Source organism: Apodemus sylvaticus, chromosome 23 (genome assembly GCF_947179515.1).
Source record: "Apodemus sylvaticus chromosome 23, mApoSyl1.1, whole genome shotgun sequence".
Taxonomy (NCBI): domain Eukaryota; kingdom Metazoa; phylum Chordata; class Mammalia; order Rodentia; family Muridae; genus Apodemus; species Apodemus sylvaticus.
The window spans coordinates 39,543,035-39,564,805 of record NC_067494.1 but is presented as its reverse complement, the minus strand read 5'-3'; the positions used below and the strand labels follow the sequence as shown (position 1 = coordinate 39,564,805).

Here is a 21,771-nt window from a genome sequence, read left to right as displayed (position 1 = left end):
ATCTGGGCGACTTAGATTTACATCTGCTGACACGCCAGTTTAGAACGTAACTCCTGCACTTAACAGTAAAAATATACACACGATTTTTTTTTGTGATACATTTTGAGACTGCCTTCATTCATTATCTTGGGACAGCCTGCCAGCTGAAAGATTAAGACATGAAGGGAACCGGAAGGAGGAGGGACGGGGCTTCCTGGTCCTGCAGGGTCCAGGTTCAGTCCCCAGAACCCACCTGGTACCATACATACATGCAGGCAGCACACTTAAAATCTTTTTTTTTTTTTATTAAGACATGAAATGGGGATTGCAGCTGCTTGAAGAGCAGGGGAGAGAAAGAAGTCGGGAGGGAGAGGAGATGGGAAAGAGGGGTGGGGGGGAGGAGAATTGGTCCGTTATTCCTGTGTAGCAGACTCAGGTGGGCAGCCACCGTGGTGCTGTGGCTGCTGAGGGCAGGGACTGCCGTCCATCTGGCAAGACACAGAACACCCCTGGGGTTCTCACTGCTCTTGGCAGTCTCACCTCTCTGCCCCTCTTACGCTCTCCTCCCCTTCCCCCTCTCTCCACGTGGTCATGGCCGGCCTCCACTCCTCCTCTCTGCCTTTCTCTCTGCCTCTACTACCCCATTAACTCCCATCCTCTGTCCTGAATAAACCCTATTCTATACCAAAAAAAAAAGAAAAAATCCCTGGGATTGCAGTTACAAAAATGAAGCCTGGTTTAGTGAAAGCCTTTGAGAACGGCTTGGAACCTGGTGTTGTGTTAAATTGAGATACAGTTACAAATGGTTCTTGCTGGGCGGGTCCTGAACTGTGCTTCTGAACTGTGTCCTGAGACCTGGCATTTCAGTAAGCCCTAGAGAGATTGTATTTCTCAAAGTTACGTGTTCACTTTTTTTTTTCTAAGTTATCTTTACTGAAGATTCTGGACTTCATGGATGGGATGTGGAAATGGTTTAGGAGAAAGCAAAAATTCTTCCCTGCCCTTTAATAATTGACAAATAACATAGCAATGTGGGAAGCTTCGTGTTAGCTTCCTAATGCCACTGAGCAGTGAGCTAACACTAGACACGTCATCCAGGGATCCTTGTATCAGCAGGCTGTCAGTGCCTGCGCTCTGAACCAAGCCAGTGCTAATGAGTAAATATCACCAAGTAGACACCGGACAGCAGTCTTCCCATTTAAAATGGATGGATGGATGGATAGATAGATGGATGGATAGGATAAGTGGATGGATGGATGGATAGATAGATAGGCAGGCAGGCAGGCAGGCAGGCATATATGACTCTTCCTAGTTGATCAAAACTCCTATACTTATTCATTGAAAAGCTGGAGAAATGGTCTGACTCCCCAGGAAGTGGTGATGTAAGGGGTCAGAAGGCGGGCTGACTCCAGGAAATGGAATGCTCACATCTTGGGGAGCTTGGTGTCTGCTTCCTCTCATCCAGCCTCTAGCTTTTCTTTAGCCTTCTGTCAGGCAAACTGATGTTTTAGTGATGGGCTCCAGAGATACCTTACGTGGGTGAGTAGCTTTCATCCTGATTCAGCCAGCATAGGAGGGAGGGGAATACCAGGAAATGCTTTACAGTATAATCATGAAGACTTGAGTTCAGTCCCCAGAATCTCCAGCACTGGGAAGAGACCAGCAGACCTCTGGGGCTCCCTGGCAATTCACCTGTTGCACCCAGCAATGCTCGGGTCCTGGCCGGAGACCCTGCCTCAGAAGCCAAGGTGGGCAGCTCTTGAGCAGCACCTGAGGTTGGCCTCTGGCCTCCACCCACAGGCATGTATATACTTTGTCCTGAGGCACCACCCAGGCCACAGGTTCCAAGAGTTCCCTCCAGACTGGCCTAGAGACTTGATCATTTGTGATTAAATACCTGGATGTGACCTGCTTCTTCTGTCCACCCACAAGTCGTGTGGATGTTACTTCAAGGAGGTGAAGTGTAATCCCACCTGCAGAAGCAGATGATACTGACCACGGTGAACCCCAGTAATGTGTTCCTGGGGTCATCCAGAGCAAGTGTCCAGGTGTGTGTGCTGGGTTAAATCACTTTTGAAAGGCTTAGGGGCACTTTGTCATTGTTAGTTCACAGACCCAGAGTGGCCATGGGAGAGTCCTGGGGGTCAGTAGGCAGCCCGTCACTTAGCCAGTTACCCCCTCAGCTCTGGTTTCTCCTGTGTTGGGTGGTGGCTGTCATTTCTGCCATGTGGCATTGTGACGGTTAATAGTCCAGTGCTTCGGTGCCCGACACATAGCCAACTGCAAACGGAGGCACTGTCCCCACTCAGACAACACGTCCACGGACCCTGTGTGTTCCCACTACGGCTGTCAGTATCCGGGGGACATTATGTATACAGACGTCCCATTACCAGATCCTTAAATCACCCCTGGCCCCTTTACCGTAGGCACCTCTGGGTTTCTCTCTTAGGAGAGCCTGTAATGAGGGCAGATGCTCCTGAACCCACAGTGTGCAAGCAAGCTAAGTGAGCCTGTCAATGACAAAATAATAATAATAATAATAATAATAATAATGATGATGATGATCAAACTCAGATTTTAGTGCCAACAACTGCCTGTTAGAGTTAATTCAGTAACTTTTCATGAGCTTAGAGATAATCTGAATAATTTAAGCAGTTTTTCAGTACATAATCTTATCAGACAAAATGGCTTTCAGTTCCTTCTTCCACAGCCCAGTCACGCCATGGTAGTGTGGGGCCCCACCCAAGGACACAGTGCAGAGCACAGACCCAGTGATGCAGTCAGGCCTGCTTCACAGCCGTGATGGCGGCCCTGCACACAGCTGTCTTTAGAAGGGGCTAGAAGCGCTCGCCGCACTCATCGCTGAGGGGCGAGTGATAAATGTGTCAGCACCTGGTACAGGCTCTCTAAGCCATGCCGCTGGCTGCTCTCAGCCCTGGTGTACTGGGAGGTAGGTGAGAGCTTTGTTACAGGCAGAACCTCTGTTCTGTTCTAACACCTAAGTAGCAGTTGGACCTAGCTCCCTGCGTGTCCGATAAATTACTTGTGATGATTTCCCCAGTTGTCTGTGACACCCCACTTGTGCACTGTAACATTACAACGGAGTACTTGCACACAAGAGCAGCAGGAACCCAGGACAAGGTGCCAGGAGCGGTGGATTCCCTACTCCAGGGAATACCGTTTACACCTTAATCCCTGCACAGAGCACCCACACCCACATCCTCACACACATACACACACACACACACACACACACACACACCAAGGTCTCCAGGAAACAGTCTGGAGCTGCACACAGAGGCCCTGCTTAGAAGGGTGACGCTGCAACCCATAGCGTGAAAACTTGTTCTCTGGCTAAGGAACAAGGGAAGAGGGAGTTACATGGAGGAGATGCAGTTTTGCTTTGGGGTAGTGTGGCCAGTGTGAGTGCTCATCAACTTCCGGGGCAGGGCACCTGTCCGTGCAGTAGCTGTGAACTCGCCCAGTGACTCTATGTCCAGATTTAATGCACTTGATCTTTAAATCTTCCTTTCAAGAGCATCCTTAAATGGGAATAACCTCTCAAAATGACCTTTGTATGACCTTCATATATTTGGTATAGATATGATGTAAGCTTAGAACCCTATGGAGCCCCGTGTTTGAAGCAACTTGAGAACCTGTTTATTGCATAATTGTGGACTCTGGGTTTCTCTCTCCACACAGTGCCCCATCCTGAGTGTCCCACATCTGAGCCTATACCCTGACTACCACTGGCTGTTTGTCACATGTGGTTCCTTCTAGTGACTCATGCATGACCTCAGGAACAAATAGTCACTGAGGACTGGAAAGCAGACAGTCAGGTGGATAGAGCGGCCACCCCGCCCGCCTCCCGCCTCCCGCCTCCCGCCTCCCGCCTCCCGCCTCCCGCCTCCCGCCTCCCGCCTCCCGCCTCCCGCCTCCCGCCTCCCAGGGTGCTTCCCAGTCTCTCTGTTCCTAGTCCCTGACCAGGACTATCACTGATGGGAGACCATGGAAAACAAGCGTGCTCTGACTTATGCTAGACAGTCCAACACAACACAAGTTGTAAACGACAGAAGCCAGAAAGACAAAAGGGACCAAAGACTGCAAACCGTGGCCAGAGAAGCATTGGGTCTCAACTCCAAACACCTGTGCAGATACAGATGGAGATACAGCTTCTACAGTGGGTTGTGAATGATGCTTGACAAGGCTGTCTGGGAATCCTGGGCAGCCAGCCTCTGAGTCGCCACTGCCTGCCTCCAATGGCCAACAGGAGTCACAGCAGCTGTGACCACAAAAGAAACTCCTCCCAGTTCTAGTCCCTCCCCAGGGACTCCGTACTGTTACTAGCAGAGAACTTCTCTTATAGGCCCATCATAGTACATCCCAGAAAAAGCGCTAGGGAGAGACAGTGCCCGTGGTGTATTCAAGATCAGTGTCTGGCTGGCAGGTTTCAGTGAGCAGTGGTTATCATGTTTGCGTAACACAAGACAGAAACCTGGAAATATGGTGTTACTGAGGCTTGATGGTAGAGTGATTGCCTGGCTATGCAAAGATTAGCAAATGGGTGTAGAGAATCCCGACGGTTCACCTACAGATTCCATAAATTGGTGAGAATGTCACATCAAATGGCAGGTAACTATAAAGCCATGCTTTGAGTAAACATGCCGTGGTGTTTACATCCATGAGTGTTTAGTGTCTGGACTAGAGCTACAGTGGTCACGGCCTTCTGAGATTGAGTACTTACTGTGCGTGGGGGGCAGTGCGTTGTGTCTATGCCTCACTGTGTCCTCACAGCTCTTCAGGCAGATAATTACTGTCCTTTGTGCATGTATAGGTGCCAGTAAGAGGGGAAACAGGACAGGGGCTGGGCTTTGAGCAGAGGTCTGTCTGACACTAAAGTCTTGTCACCAAATGTATGATTTGGAGCCTGGGAACTAGACTAGAATTTACAAACACTGAAAAAGATGTAAACCCTGAGTTTGGCAACAGGTAAAGACTTCGCCTCCATTTGAAGTAAATACATATCAACAACAAAAAAGAAAAAGTACTATTGTCCAATAGCCTCTCCCAGAAATGATGTGCTGCTGGAGAGTCCGGGGAACTACGTGAACCTGCTCAGCACCGAGTCCAGAGGGACGTGTGCTGGGGTCAGCCTGCACCATTGTCCTGCTACCGAGAACTCTGCCCAGCATCTCTCTCTCTCTCTCTCTCACACACACACACACACACACACACACACACACACACGCAGGACAGCTGAGCGTGCACCTAGGAAACCCTCCCACATCAGCGATTGCCTCCACGCAGCTCAGCACTACATGGTGTGACCTCCCTGTCCCCTCCCTGACTCTGCCTCAAATCGCCTTTCACTGACAAACTCTCATTGTGGGTCTTCCACACTGGCTCATAAGAAGATTCTAGAATGTCTGTCATCAGTTTTTTTTTTTTTTCTCTCTCCTGTCCCTCCAGATCTAAAATTCTGACTTTGGATGGCCTGAGTTTAGTCATGCATTTAGATGGGTAGACATTTTACTGCCCAGCATCTTTATAAATGAAAGCCATGATGCAACCCATTCTTCCGATATACATCTGGGGGTCTGTTGATTTAGACCTGTTGCCTTCTAGACCAAGGGCAACGTTGTCTGTCCCTTAGTTGGTGGATCCACACTGGGAAGAACAGCTGCTGTGTGGGCTGAAGGCAGTTCTCAGCGTCCCCAGCCTGTTCCTTTGCTCCACGCCCATGATGGGCGGGGTGTCTCCACTCAGCGAGATGCTGCCTCGTGCGTGCGTGGGGCTTCAGCAGTTCCTCCCTTCTCCTGACATTTGATGATTTATTTTGTTTGATTTTTTTTTCTTCTTCCAGATGAAGGACTTTCGAAGTAAGATGCAATCCATATTTCCACCAATTCCCAAGAACCCCCAGTCAGACGAGGAGTGGGAGGAAGCCCTGAAGTGGAAATGACACGGGCACGGGCGACCCCGGAGCAATGGCTGCGGGAATGGCAGCTTTGGAAGCGCCACGTCTGAGAAAGGGCTGGGGTGACGCCTCTTTGGGAACGCTTGCCGATGCCCGGCGAACCCACAGGCCGCAGCATCGCCGTGGCTGTCGCTGGGGCACACGGAGGGAATGCTTTCCTAAAGCTAAGACAACAGTTTAATTACATAGAAGTTCCCCTCAGGAAGGGTCCGGGAGGAAATGTTTCTGTTTAGAACAATAAACCATGTTGCATAGTCACAAAAATAAAACAAAAGTGGGATAGAAATCTTTGTAAGGGCTGGAGAGATCTCCGTGGCTAAGAGCGCACACTGCTCTCAAAGAGGACCCCAGGTCGTTTCCCAGCCCCGCCTGGTGGGCGCCTCACAGCCACCCGCGCCCTCCACTCCAGCGACTCCGGGGGATCTGAAGTCTTGTCTGGATTCTGTGTGCCCTCACGTGTGTCTACAGCCACAAAAGTATACACAAAAACTAAAAATCTGGTTTCTTTTTTTTTTTGAAAACTCAGCAGGGTGTGTGTGTGTCTCTCTGTGAGTACCGAAGTTTATTTGTAACAGTAGTAGAAGAGAAGTCATGAATTTGAAAGTGGATGAGGTCAGACACCGAGGGAGCTGGAATGTGGAGAGGAAGGAGTGGAAATACAGTACCCACACATGAAATTATCAAAAAAAAAAAAAATAGTAACAAAAATATTTATAAGCAGACTCCTAACAGCATATATACCTTAGTTTATCTAATTAAATGAATCTTTAAGGCCTATCTTATCTGCATATGACTAAGAATTTGGAAGGTATGTTCATGTTGGCCAGGCTCCAAAGTGGTGAACCTAGCCCTGGAAAGGGGGTACCACCTGTCCTCAACGCAGTCTCCCTCGAAGCTACTTACACCTTCTGAGGGCCGCTCTCGAAGGACTTGTAAAGTCTTACACACAAGGCAAAAAGCCAGAAACAGATGGGGGCTGCTCAGAAGAGAAGACTTGGGCTGACATGATAATGGTGACATCGGTGACATCGGTGATGGGCTGTGTGGGGCAAGATTGGCTCCAAGTCCCTCTGCCCTGACTGAGTTTGTAGTTTTGTCTACACGCTGAAAGTAAATACAGTGTAATTACCACCTATCTAAATATATTTGTATTAATTATTTATATTTCAATTATCCCCCCTCCTGGTCTCCCGTCCACAAGCCCACCTCCCCTTCTCTAAGAGGGTGCGCACCCACTCACCCACTCCCACCTCACCCCTCTAGCATCCCCTTCTCTGCGGCATCAAGCTTCCACAGGACCAAATGTGTCCCCTCCCACGGAGGTCAACAAGGCCGTTGTCCGCTACATAGGTAGCAGGGGCCACGGAGCAGCCCATGTCTGCTCTTTGGTTGGTGGCTTAGTCCCTGGGAGTTCTGGGAGGTCCGGTTAGTTGATAATGTTGTTCTTCCTATGGGGTTGCAATCCCCTTCAGCTCCTTCAGTCCTTCCCCTAACTCTTTTATTGGGGTTCCTGGGGCTCAGTCCAATAGTTGGCTTTAAGTATCTGCATCTGTCTCAGTCAGGTGCTTGTAGAGCCCCTCAGAAGACAGCCATGTCAGGCTCCTGTCTGCAAGCACATCTTGGCATCAGCAATAGTGTGTGGGTTTGGTGTCTGTGGATGGAATGCATCCCAGGTTGGGGCGGTCTCTGGATGGCCTTTCCTTCAGTCTCTGCTTTGTTTTTTGTCCCTGCATTTCCTTTGGACAGGAACAATTCTGAGTGAGGTAACCCAGACCCAAAGGGACATACATGGTATGTCTTTACTGATGAGTGGATTAGCCAAAAAGTTCAGAATACCCATGATCCAACTCACAGACCGTATGAAGCTTAACAAGAAGGAAGGCCCAAGTGTGGCTGCTTCAATCCTACTTAGAAGGGGGAACAAAATGATCATGGGAGACAAAGGGAGGGCCTAGGTGAGAGAAGGGAGGGGGGAAAGGGGGTGCAGAATCAGATATTGGGGGGGGGAGTCAGAAAAAAAGCCCAGAGGACCAGGAGAATGAATAGAAATATGCAGCAGCCGGGCAGTGGTGGCGCACGCCTGTAATCCCAGCACTTGGGAGGCAGAGGCATGTGGATTTCTGAGTTCAAGGCCAGCCTGGTCTACAGAGTGAGTTCCAGGACAGCCAGGGCTACACAGAGAAACACTGTCTCAAAAAACAAAGACAAAAAACCAAAAGAAATATGCAGCAGTGTGGGGGTAAGGGACCAGGGAACCACTAAAAAAAAAAATCCCAGACACCAGGGATGTGAGAGGGGATCCAGTGGGTCTGACGTTGGCGGAAATGCCCAGTTGAAGGAGATATATATACATACATATACATATATGTATGTATATGTATGTATGTGTATATATATATATATATATATATATATATATATATATATATATATATATATATAATCTTTTCTTTTTTTTCTTTTTTGGGCTTTCCAAGACAGGGTTTCTCTGTGTAGCTCTGGCTGTCCTGGAACTCACTCTGTAGACCAGGCAGGCCTCAAACTCAGAAATCCACCTGCCTCTGCCTCCCAGAGTGCTAGGATTAAAGGCGTGCGCCGCCGCCGCCGCCGCCGCCGCCGCCGCCGCCGCCGCCGCCGCCGCCGCCCCGCCGCCGCCACCACCACCACCACCACCACCGCCTGGCTTTGCTTTGCTTTTCAAGACAAAGGTTTTTCTGTGCAGCCCTGGCTGTCATGGAACTCAAGTCCAGGCTGGCCTTGAACTTGCAGAGATCCAACTGTCTCTGCTTCCTGAGTGCTGGGATTAAAGGTGTGTGCCACCAGCACCAGCTCAGGTACCATTTCTCCTTGTTAAGATTTATTTATTTATTTATTTTCTATATCTGAGTGCTCTGTCTTCATGCACACCAGAAGAGGGCATCAGATCCCAATACAGATGGTTGTGAGCCGCTACCACCACGTGCTTGTTGGAAATTGAACTCAGAACCTCTTGAAGAGCAGCTGCTCTTAACCACTGAGCCATCTCTCCAGCCCAGAACCACTTCTTAATGAAGTTAATTCTTATGAACCTCTTGGGTGCTCCATTGTCCTCTACAGAAGCCAATGGGAAGTTAAAGAAGCAAAATCTGCAGGGTGATGGTGGTGCACACCTTTAATCTCAGCACTTAAGGGGCAGAGGCAGACAGAACTCTGAGTTCAAGGCCAGTTTACTCTACGGAGGGAGTTCTGGGACAGCCAGGGCTGCATAAAGAAACCCTGCCTTGAAAAACAAACAAACAGGGCTGGAGAGATGGCTCAGCAGTTAAGAGCACTGACTGCTCTTCAGAAGGTCCTGAGTTCAAATCCCAGCAACCACATGGTGGCTCACAACCATCTATCTGTAATGAGATCTGATGCCCTGTTCTGGAGTGTCTGAAGACAGCTTCAATGTACTTACATATAACAAATAAATCTTTAAAAAAGAAAGAAAGAAAAAGAAAGAGAAAGAAAGAAGAAAGAAAAAGAAAGAGAAAGAAGGAAGGAAAGAAAGAAAGAAAGAAAGAAAGAAAGAAAGAAAGAAAGAAAGAAAGAAAGAAAGAAAGAAAGAAAAAGAAAAACAAAACCGAAGGAAAAGCCCCACCACGTCAGTGTGGGAAAAAAAACCTCCGATGCACCTAATCTGGCAGAGACCTGATGTGTCACGTAGGGGGTGAGGGGGTCAGAGGAGAAGGGGAGGGGAGAGGGGGAGAAGAACTCCATGTGAGAGAGGGGGGACAGTGTTTGGGATGTAAACAAATTGATTAATTACAACAGAAAAGAAAAGGTAAATGGGGGAAAAAACCCTCTGGTTGAATGTCAGGTGTACAGCTCCTTTAGAATTACCCAGCCCCTAATTAGTCAGCAATCGAGTTTCACAAAGTGCATTCAAAATCTGTTACAGTGAAACCTTTTAGTTCTAAAGGAACTCTCCAAACGAAATGTCAAGTGCATAATGTAACATTTTTCTCTAGACCACATTGCCCTGTTAAAACTGCTGTATTGTTAATTAAACAGGTGTAATTGGTGTCTGAGATTCACATATAACCTGCTAAAAATCCAAGAAAAGATTGTGTGTTTTATCAGCAAGTGTGAAATGTGGGGGGTGGAGGGGGAGAGGGAGGGGAGGTTCTTTACCCATCTTTTATTTTTAACCAGTTCTCTAGAGGGAGAGAGAAAAATAAATCCTGGCCTTTGAATGCAAAGAAGAAAAAGTAAGAGGCAGGCGGAATGGGTGTGTGCAAAGCAGGTTTTGTCTACAACTCCTCATGAATTCTCTGCCTAACGGTTTTGGAAAGCTCTCCACCAGATGAGAATCCCGGCATCCGTTGAAGGGATAAAATGAGCATTATCAAGCCCGACTCTCTCTCCTGGAGTCCTGCCTTGTAAGGTCCTTGAGGGGAGGTCCTTGTAAGTGTGGCAGTGTCTGCCACTGGGACCATATAGGCTGAAATGATGATAGCCTCCTGCTAGGAAGGAGCTGAGGGAGGCCCAGGATGTGCTGTGTGTTCATGGGACTTGAAGGTACCCGCGTCCGAAAGGATGAAGGAAAATTTGCTTCTTTGGCATGCCCAGTGTTAAATTGGGCGTGTCCCCCAGCACTTCATAGCCCACAGGAATAACCTGTGTCACCTCACTGATAGGTAGGTTGGCACTACCTCCTAGAAGAGGTAGTCTTTTAAAGGCAAAGATGAAGGAAGAGACATGAGACCTTAAAAGAGCAAGCAAGCGGTATCACTAAAAGTGTTTTTTCCACGGAATTCGGATGCCAGAGCATTTAGTCGTTTATCTATTTCCTTCATACCAAAGGCATATTGTTAAATTGGTTAATGGGAAGGAAAAATGTTTAAGAGATAATGTTATTCTTTATGAGAGGAGCCATCTGTGTTTGAGTCCTGAATGTCCCCGGATACGGAAGAGAGGAAGTGTTGTGGAATTTCACGTCTGTCTTCTTTGCTGTCTTTATCTTGGGTAGAGTGTGACAAACATAATCACATTTATCTCCTGGAGCATAAAGGGTTTTAATCACCCTATTAGCCAGGATGACATTTTTCACAGACTTAAAAAGGAATAGAGCAGGCATTATCTCCCCATAAGCAATCCTTTTCAGGGAGACTGAGCACTAGAAATGCTTTAGATGGAGACAACGCAGCCATTTCCGTTTCCCATCTAAGCCAACATTAAGGAGGCTTTCGGTAAGATGTGGCTTCCGGCTGCGTGCGCTTAAGCTTTTATTCTTAGAACTGTAAGCCCACAGCTGTTGGAGAAAGCCACACTGAGAAAGCACGGTGGGCAGAGAGGCGCAGACCTCAGGTTTCTGAGAAAACAACGGCTATCCAGATTTCAGAAGAGATGACCTTGGAAAGTGGAAAGCAGGGGGTGGGGCTTAGGACACAGGGGTTTCGAGGCTTTGACCTGAAGAAGCAAGGATTCCAGTGGAGTGGAGAGTGAGGTCTGCCCCAAGCCCAGCAGAGCCCACGTGGATCAACGTGGTGACTTGGGTCACCAACCTCATCCCAGCTCCAAGGCTCACGGCACTGGGGGAGCCGAGCCTGCTCAGCCCACAGGAGCCCACAGGAACGGGGACACCGAGTCTGTCTGATGCGGGTTTACGCCCATGATTAGTGTGGACTAAACTCGCAAATTAATCCTTGCAACCTAAGAGGGAAGCAAAGATTACGGAGGGGAGATCGAGACAAAAATAATTAAAATCCACTGAATGTAGCTATTTCACTTGGGGCAAAAATTTAATCTCTCCAAGGTTTGAATCGGAAAGAATATTGTTTATATGGCTATTTTCCTGCATTTCTCTGAAACAGTGAGTGGGGTACAAGTAAAAGAGAACATTCTCCAAATACTTAAATTTCCTGAGAGACAGTATAATGTGTATTTTAATAATATTTTACCAAGCTCAGTTTGGGTGTTTCTCCTTCCGGCCAAAAGTCTTGGCCTAATGTATATATACACACATATATAATTTGCTTTATCACTATACAGCAGCCATGGTGTGTGTGTGTGTGTGTGTGTGTGTGTCGCTGTCCTTAGGAATGATGAGGGTTGAGGGCTCTGTGAGTACCCAAGAGGAAGGCAAGTGCCCCTCACCACAGCGCAAGGGTCAGGCACAACGAACAATGAAGTCCATCCGACGACAGGTAACTCAGTCTGGGAGAAAATCAGAATACATTACTAAGAAACATACAGTCTCAGTCTTAGCGGTGGTTCGGAACCTTGACCTAGTCTTTTTATGTGAGCCGGCTCAAGTCCTTTGCCTCTTTGAGTCCTAATGAGTCGTGGGCACATTCTAAAAGCCACTTGCTCCCAAGCCTCAGGACCTGAGTTCGATCCCTGGGACCCACATGGTGGAAGGAGAGAACAGATTCCTTCAAGTTGTCCTCTGACCTCCCTATGAGCTGGGTGGCACCAGCGTGAGAAAGAACGATGGATAAATGTGACTTTTCAACAGGCAGGTGACGTGTCAGTAGGCTCACAGACGGAAGGGTACAAAGTGCTTGAGAGATTCTCCTGAGAAGCCTGCTCAGGCCAGCCGAGCAAACTGATGACACCTGCTCACCCGGAAAGCTACAGAAGAGACCTTCCTGCTGCCCTCGACACTTCCGGCCGAGACCCTTCCTGCTGCCCTTGACACTTCCGGCTGAGACCCTTCCTGCTGCCCTTGACACTTCCGGCCGAGACCCTTCCTGCTGCCCTCGACACTTCCGGCCGAGACCCTTCCTGCTGCCCTCGACACTTCCGGCCGAGACCCTTCCTGCTGCCCTCGACACTTCCGGCCGAGACCCTTCCTGCTGCCCTTGACACTTCCGGCTGAGACCCTTCCTGCTGCCCTCGACACTTCCGGCCGAGACCCTTCCTGCTGCCCTCGACACTTCCGGCTGAGGCAGTTTGTCCAGATTTCACAGTGGCTAAAAGAGGGTCCATTGTTGGAACAGAAGACCCCCGACAAGAGCCTTTACCCTCAGCTTCCTTGCAAGAAACTCTGCTTCCCTTCTTGTAGACTTTTTTCCCGAGACAGGGTTTCTCTGTATAGCCCTGGCTGTCCTGGAACTCACTCTGTAAACCAGGCTGGCCTCGAACTCAGAAATCCACCTGCCTCTGCCTCCCAAGCACTAGGATTAAAGGTGTGTGCCACGGCTGCCCGGCTCTTGTAGACTTTTTATTATGGATGATTGTGGTAAGAGAACTGTGAAAAGAGCGCATTACCACATGTCCCAGCTCCTGGTTCTACACAGCATAGCCCATCCTGGAGGGATTTCCCTGGAGGAGTCACACCCACCTAGGTTTGTCCAAAACTGGAGAGAGACTCACAACACAACAGATCGATTGGACCCAACACCTCACTGACAATCCACATATTTTCCGAACGTTCCCCACACACGAGGCCGCCTCTCCCCAAAAGAGACATCAAAATGTACTGTATGAATTTGGGATTGTAGCAGCTAATCTTGATTGTCAAGTTGTTTGGACTGAGAAGCCAGTAGGAGATGGTGAGGCTCGCCTCTGTGTGTAAACAGCAGGGTAGCTGTAGATCATGAAGACTCTGGAATAATCTCCTAATGGGGTCACACGAATGATCTCCTAATAGTAGCACATTGAGCAGATGTGAAAGACAGGAGGCAGGGCCTGGGGCAGAGAGTGGAGCACAGGGGATCTTTGTGGCTATAGTCGCTCGGCACTTCCTATCTTCCTGCTTCCTGGTTGTCACGTGAGTTACTGTTATCCCGATGTACCCTACCATGACGACTGATCTAAAACCATGAGCCGAAATAAATCCTCCCTCCAGTACGATGTTTCTGTCTGGGTGTTGGTATAGAAACAGTAAGACTTACCCAGAGCGCAGTGGTATGCCTGTTCCGTGCAGGGCGAGGCTGGGCAAACTTTTCAGTATTCTGAATATTACCACAGGGGTGGGAAGTGAGGACTGGGTTTAAAAGCCCAAGACCAAGGAAGCCCCAGAGAAACACCCACAGCCTGGCCAGTAATCCCGTCATCCGAGGATTCTTTCTTCAGGTTCGGGGCTAGGTCTGCTCTAAGCACCTGATAAATACAGGTAAGAGGGAGGTGAGAAAGAAGGGAGAGGAGAGAGCAGAGGGAGGAACTGTGTGTGTGTGTGTGTGTATGTCTCTGTATGTATGTGTGTGTCTCTGTGTCTCTGTGTGTGTATGTCTCTGTATGTGTGTGTGTGTCTATCTCTGTGTGTGTATGTCTCTGTGTATGTGTCTCTGTGTGTCTGTATGTGTCTCTGTGTGTGTATGTGTGTGTCTGTATGTGTCTGTGTGTGTCTATGTGTGTGTCTGTGTGTGTATGTCTCTGTGTGTCTGTGTGTGTCTGTATGTGTGTGTGTGTCTGTGTGTGTGTCTGTGTGTGTATGTGTGTGTGTGTATGTCTCTGTATGTATGTGTGTGTCTGTGTGTCTCTCTGTGTGTGTATGTCTCTGTATGTGTGTGTGTCTATCTCTGTGTGTGTATGTCTCTGTGTATGTGTCTCTGTGTGTCTGTATGTGTGTGTGTGTATGTGTGTGTGTATGTGTGTGTCTGTGTGTGTATGTCTCTGTGTGTCTGTGTGTGTCTGTATGTGTGTGTGTCTGTATGTCTCTGTATGTGTGTCTGTGTGAGTATGTCTCTGTATGTGTGTCTGTGTGTGTCTGTATGTGTGTGTGTATCTGTGTCTGTATGTGTCTGTGTGTGTGTCTGTGTGTGTATGTCTCTGTATGTGTGTCTGTGTGTGTCTCTGTGTGTGTGTCTGTGTGTGTATGTGTGTGTCTGTATGTCTCTGTATGTGTCTGTGTGTGTGTGTCTGTGTGTATGTGTGTCTCTCTGTGTCTGTGTGTGTGTCTCTGTGTGTGTCTCTGTGTGTGTATCTGTGTGTCTGTGTGTCTCTGTGTGTGTATGTGTCTGTGTATATGTCTCTGTATGTGTGTCTGTGTGTGTGTATGTCTCTGTATGTGTGTGTGTGTATGTGTGTGTGTATGTGTGTGTGTGTGTATGTGTGTGTGTATGTGTGTGTGTGTGTGTGTCTCTGTGTCTGTGTGTGTCTGTGTGTGTATCTGTGTGTCTGTGTGTCTCTGTGTGTGTATGTGTCTGTGTGTGTGTATGTCTCTGTATGTGTGTGTGTGTGTATATGTGTGTGTGTGTGTGTGTGTGTGTGTGTGTAGGGGCAGGAAGTCTTCACTGAGAAGAACATCTTTGTGTCTGTACTTAGGGTACATCCAGGTCCAGATACACAAGAAATCTGCCTTCTCAGCCATATTGGTCAAACTCAGCCAGACGACGACGATGACGACGACGACGACGACGACAACAACAACAACAACAACAACAAAATAAAACCTCAAGGAATCAAATTGCATGAAAGTGTTTTAGCATTGGCTTCTGGGGCCTGTGGGTGGGATTGTTTTAGCTCCCAGCTGACCACACAAGCTTCAAACTTAAAGTTGTTAAAGCGTTTACCAACTTAGAAGGAACAGGAGTGAGACAGGGCAGGTGACTATCTGACCAGCGTTCTTCCAAACGACCGGAAGTCACAGTCAGAGGAAAGGCAACCTTGCCCAGAGCCGTGTCCCCTGGCATAGGGACCTCGCCCTTCCTTTCTGAAGCCTCACTCTGCCCATTTGTAGTACTGGCAGACTGCAGAAGCTCAGGCTCCTCCCTCGATTCCGGGTGGAGGAGGGGTTTGTGTCTCCATAGCTACAGTTGAAGCGTCACCCTGGGAGTGCTGACATGCGCACAGGAAGAGCACAGAGCCATGCCCTGGTCACCGAGCTGTTCCAGGAATAAATTAGGCAAAGCAACCAGCCACTCGCTTCTCTAGGACCCCCAGAGCCGTCGAAAGACCATTAATTCCATCCAGACTTCCCATTTTGCACCCTCTCCCCCCACAACCTCCCTCCCGTGTAAGCCTCCACCTCATATCTTACTTTTTCTCAAGTCGCTAAATCATTCCAAGCTGAGTGCTATCACACATTAATTACCTGCCATGACAAACTCCCAGGTCAGCTGTTTTCCGGAGCTGTGTCTGCCCGGAGGCGGAGGGAATTATCAGGAAAGGTTCAAACGCCAGGTTAATGTCCCCTCAGTTTCAGAGAGTGAAGCTCGCTCCGTGCTCGGGCAATAAGCGCTCAAATTAAAAGTAGTTTCTCTGCTCATTCTCAAACACAGGACAGGGCAAGGGTCTTCTAGGCCCTCGGCCATCGTGACCTGTGCAAATACTTTATTCTCGTTGGCTCCAAACTTCTAAATCACCCTCTCAGAGTTAGATGTCAGAGGCTCAGTGGCTGTACCAACTGGAAGCCTGGGGCTGGGATCCCAGCAACTTGCTAGCCTGTGGTAACATCCAGCCCCAGGCCTGCCCAGGGAGGCCAATCTGCTCCCAACAGCCAAACTCCTTAGGAAGCCTTAGGTAGTGCTCACCTCAGAAAACATATCCGAAAACTTCACAGACCACATAGCTCATTTCCAAACCCCATCTGTTTCCTAACAGCTATCAATAGACTGGTCTATGCCACAACACACCAAGAATGATGCTCTCTGTGGCTAAGACTCCTTCATCCCCAGTGGAGGTTGAGTCCTCAGACTCATGCAGCCCTGGTGAGGAGACACACTGGATCCCCCTCATCCCTAGCACCCCTCCTCCCAAGGCTACAGCCTCCTCCATCTTTGGGGACAGCCAAGGTGACCCGGAACTGATAGGATTATGTATAGAGCAAAAGAGAACTTCTTAGATTGGCTTACATGGTATTGCCACAGTCGTCCAAGAATGGCTGTCTCTCATGCGGGAAGCTGGAAACTCAGGAGCTGTTCAGTGTTTGAGGCTGGGTACCTCAGGAGTCCTCCTGTAGTGCAGGAGGCCAGAGGAATCTTGGAAAGTTGATGATCTTCAATTCACACTGCGAACCTGAGAAGCTGGTTCTGCTATCAGTGAATGAATGCAGCAGCAGCAACAGGGTAGATGAATTTGCCAGCGCTTCTTCTCCCCTGCCGCGGTGGCCCAGTGATGTCTGTAAAAATGATATTTTACAGACAGAGGCAGAAAAGAAATGTCTCCTGGGAATAACGGAACTCTCTGTATATTTGGAAGCTGATAATCTCACCTGGCAATTTACTGTACTCTCTTACTTTCTGGCTATTTAAGATGGGCCCTTAGTTCTCAAGTAGCAGTTTGCCCTGACTTCCTCCTTTTCTCTCTTTACCTGGATTCTGCCTGATAATCTGGTCTTTGAAGTCGACTCACTGACCGCCAAACCCCCTTTTCAGAATTGCAATGCCTTGCCTCATAGTTGTTTACATAATTACAACCTTCCAACCACATGCAGGTTTTTATGGCTGTGCGTATGTGTATGAGGATGGCTCTGGCACTCTGGTACTGAAAGCATTGATTAAGTCACGAAGTTTTGTTTCACAAGGTAGAAGGCTAAATAAATGTTAGATAAGGATTTCTCACAAGAACTTGTTAAAGACCCAGGTGGAATAAGAAACTTCAAACTCTTTGAAGGTTTACTGTAAACTATGAGTGACTCTATATTCTAATCAGGAAGTTTGATGGCATCTGTAAATTGATCTTCTGTATCTGTTACTTGAGAAACTTTGTACTTGATTGATTTTGCATTTCCTTGTACCAAATGGCTATGATAATTGTGCCTGCCTCACTGGCTACATCTTTTGAAATGGTAATACCAACTCTTCCTGTATAAAAATCCTTGCCTTAGAGCTCCAAAATACATTCAGTTCAAACCGCCTCTGTGTGTGTGTGGTTTGTTCTGTCTGTCATCTCAGCCAGACCTGTGCCTTCCTGGACCAGAGGACCCTGGTTATCCCACAGCAGACCCACGGTCTGTAACACTCCCCCCACCCCCAGTCCCTTTATTTGGGCTACTCCCAGAAGGTACCACCCACATTTAGGGTGGGACTTCCCACATCAATTAAAGCAATCAGGATAATCCACCACAAGCTAACCTTATGGAGACAGTCCTTCTCTGAAGCCCACAGGTGATTCTACGTTATGTCAAATTGACAAGTGAACTTAACCATCAAAGGCCCACGGTCTGTCTCTGAAATAGGTATTGTTGTGGTCATAAAAAGAGAAAGAGGTGTGAGAATATGGTATACGGCGGTGTGGGGGAAGGGGTGCCTCAGCGGGCCCATGCAGAGGCCTCCCTTCCCCCTGAGGGATCAGACACACAACGGTATAGTACAGAATAGAGTTTATTCAGGGCATGGGGAGGGGAGTCAAGGGGGTAGTAGAGGCAGAGAGAGGCAGAGAGAGGGAGAGAGTAGAGAAGTAGAGGCCGGCCATGACCACATGGAGAGAGGGGGCAAGAGAGAGGCTAGGAGAGTGAGAGAATGAGAGATGTAAGAGAGAGGAGGGGATGAGTATCCCTTTTTATAGTAGGTCAGGCCTATACCTGGCTGTTGCCAGGTAACTGTGGGGTGGAGCTTAGACAGAATCCTAACAGGTATAAGAGCCCCTGTGTCTCTGTGCTACTGGGTCGGTGTGTAAAGTGCACTGTATGCGTAATGCAACACACGCCTTGTGTCCCTCCTAATCCCTGCCTGTACTGTTAGCACTTGGAAGCAGAGGTGGGTTAGGAAGCACTAATGCCAGCCAGCCCTCTGCCCCTTACATGTGGCTGTCACCCCATCTCACACACACACAAACACACAAATATAAACACACACACACACACACACACACGTTTTAAGAGATCATGGAGCATCTACAGAGACATGGGGAAGGCTTAGACTCTACCATGTTGGGTCAACAGGACCCAGCAGCTCACTCTAGTGAGGGAAGTGTAGACATAGCTGGTATCCTGACTGAGCCTGTGATTTTGAGGAAACGACTTCACACAGAGTTACAGGCCACCTGAGGTGGGGTCTGAGCGGACACCCACCTCACAAGTCCTCTAAGTTTGCCTTTGTCACCTCTTGGCAGGTTACCTCTCGGTCGGTATGTTGTTATAGCCACCTGCCAGTCCCCCGAGGGCAGTGGCTGATTGCACCCAACACTCTACTTTGGGGTCTTTTGCATGGGGACCTGGTGGCTCATTTGTTCTGCCCAGAACCTGGGACGCTGGTGCTGTGGGTGCTGTGACCACAGCCTGAGGACCACTCTTTTGTTTCGCTGTGCCTCCCAGGATTGCCTTCCTGGGGCATGTTCTCTCCTTCTTAGACCACAATATAAGTCGCTGCAGCCTCATCTCCTTGAATTCTACCCCTCCACAGCCTCTGTGTTCGCCGGCCTGGGGAAAATAAAAACCAGCCTAGTGTCACTGCGCCCTTTCAGTAAGCCTTGGTCACCTCCAGACTTGGGCTTCTGGGCCACTTAACAAGATGTCGCTTTCATTGCATTCACCGCAGCTACTAGGGTCAGAGGAGCCAGCTGAAGGGCCCCACCTGCCCCGCAGAGTGCCAGCAGGGGGCGCAGAGTCCGGCCAGAGTGACCGCGAGGGTGGGGCCGGCTGGAGCCTCCGGGCATAGGCTGTGGCCTGCGCCTCCCGCAGCCTTCCGTGCTACTCTCCTTTTGTTAAAGAGAGGAGAGTGGGGCAGAGCAGAAATAAAAATCTAGCAGCGATTCCCCCCCCCCCCCCCAAACACACACCAATAGGGGCCGTGCTGGAACGCGAGTGTGCCCCGCCGGCAAGGTTCAGCCACAGGCATTCTTAGCGGACCAATATTTGGGCCGCAGAGGGAAACCAATGCGAAAGGACCAGTTTACAAAAGGCTTGGGGTGGTGATTAAGACTAGATTTAGATTTGGTTTCTAAACTGCAAATAGAAACCAAATTTTCTGAGTTTGTGACAAATGCATTGATATTTTCCTTCTTTCCTTCCTCCCTCCTTCCCTCCTCCCTCCCCCTCCCCCTCCCTCCCTCTCTCCCTCCCTTCCTCCCCCTCCCTCCTCCTTCCCTCCCTTCCCTCCATCCCCCCTCCTCCCTCCTTCCCTTCCTCCCTCCTTCCCTCCGTCCCTCCCTCCTTCCTCTCTCCATCCCTCCTTCCTTCCTCCCTCTCTCCCTCCCTCCCTCCTTCCTTCCTCCCTCTCTCCATCCCTCCTTCCTTCCTTCCTCTCTCCCTCCCTCCCTCCTTCCTTCCTCCCTCTCTTCCTCCCTCCCTCCTTCCTTCCTTCCTCTCTCCATCCCTCCTTCCTTCCTCCCTCTCTCCCTCCCTCCATCCTTCCTTCCTTCCTCCCTCCCTCCATCCCTCCTTCCCTCCCTCCTTCCTTCCTCCCTCCCTCCTTCCTCCCTCCCTCCTTCCTCCCTCCCTCCTTCTTCCCTCCCTCTTTCCTCCCTCCCTCCTTCCTCCCTCCCTTCCTCCCTCCTTCCTTCCTTCTTTCCTCCCTCCCTCCTTCCTTCCTCCCTCCCTCCTTCCTTCCTTCTTTCCTCCCTCCCTCCTTCTTTCCTTCCTCCTTCCTTCCTTCCTTCCTTCCTTCCTTCCTCCCTCCCTCCTTCCTTCCTCCCTCCCTCCTTCCTTCCTCCCTCCCTCCTTCCTTCCTTCCTTCCTCCCTCCCTTCCTCCCTCCCTCCCTCCCTCCCTCCCTCCCTCCCTCCTTCCTTCCTTCCTTCCTTCCTTCCTTCCTCCCTCCTTCCTCCCTCCTTCTTTCCTCCTTCCTTCCTTCCTTCCTTCCTTCCTTCCTTCCTTCATTCCTTCCTTCCTTCCTTCCTTCCTCCCTCCCTCCCTCCCTCCCTCCCTCCTTCCTTCCTCGAAGGCACAATTGTTATAGCTGGCACTAGGTGGGGACATGGCACAACTTGACAGCTATCCTGTTAAAAACTTGGAGTTTCTCAGAGGGAAAAGGGGAAGAGTGGGAAGGGCAGGAGCGAGGCTCCTCCCCCAGCAGCCAGGAGGGGGCGCAGAGCCCGGCGGCAGTCGGTCCAAGGCTGGGCTGGGAGCAGGACGGCGTGGGCTGCAGGCTGCGCCCCAGCAGAGCTCCCTGGAGCCCCTTTCTTCTGGTAAAGGAGAGCAAAAGGCCGCGCTGTACTGGGCAGGACGTCCACCTGGTCTCCCCAGGTGACCCTTGAGTGACAGGCTGGCTGGCTGGGAGCGCAGAGGGCTGCTCCTCTCTTGCAATCTCCAGAGAGCTCCTGGCAAGTAGAGGAAAGCTCCGGAGGTGCTGGGTTCCAAGGTCCCATGAGCAGGACTACCTTCTAGAGACTTCTGTGGCCAAGCCACCGGGAGACTCCGCGATTCTGAGTCCCACTGGAGGGAATTAGGACCTAAGGGATAGCAGGGGGAGCACAGTGGCTGGCCCTAGTCATAACAGTGCTAATACTCCTGTGGTGTTTGCTGTATTCAGGAACTATAATTAAAGCTTTGTCACATACAGCCTCACAAGGTGTACGTCATCACCATCATCATCATAATCACCGCCACCACCATCACCACTATCATCACCATCGTCATCCTCATCACCATGAGGAGGGGGAAAAGTCAAAGAACATCCTTCCGGAGTCACACATCTGAGAGTCAAATCAGGACATAACAACTGAGTCCCCGTCACACGCCCAATAAATGCTGTGGCTCAGAGCCTTCAGAGTGGCCCATTCTCCCCCAGTTAGATAAACTGGAAAGTCCTGTATTTGTCCAGCCAAGGGCAAGAGGGAAATGGAGAGCGGGGTACCGCATGTCTATCTAACAGCTCTTAGCGCTAACACGCTCGGCTATGCTACAGCAGGCCAATGTGCCGCTCCAATATTATACCCCGCTGCATCCCTTACCAGGCACAGCATCATAGATCAAGGGGCAGAGTTACGACACGGATGGGTGGGGGTGAGGAGGGTGTCCTGCATAAGAGC

At 49.6% G+C, this 21,771-nt stretch overlaps 1 protein-coding gene across 1 annotated transcript in view; it reads left to right on the top strand.

Annotated features, from left to right (window-relative positions):
• Positions 1-6,464, top strand: part of Tmem242 (transmembrane protein 242) — a 28,484-nt gene extending 22,020 nt beyond the window's left edge. The window contains exon 4 of the mRNA XM_052169751.1: positions 5,843-6,464. Within this exon, the coding sequence (XP_052025711.1) occupies positions 5,843-5,941 (99 nt within the window). The 3' untranslated portion in view covers positions 5,942-6,464. The remainder of the gene's footprint in view (positions 1-5,842) is intronic.
• Positions 6,465-21,771: the final 15,307 nt, after the last annotated feature.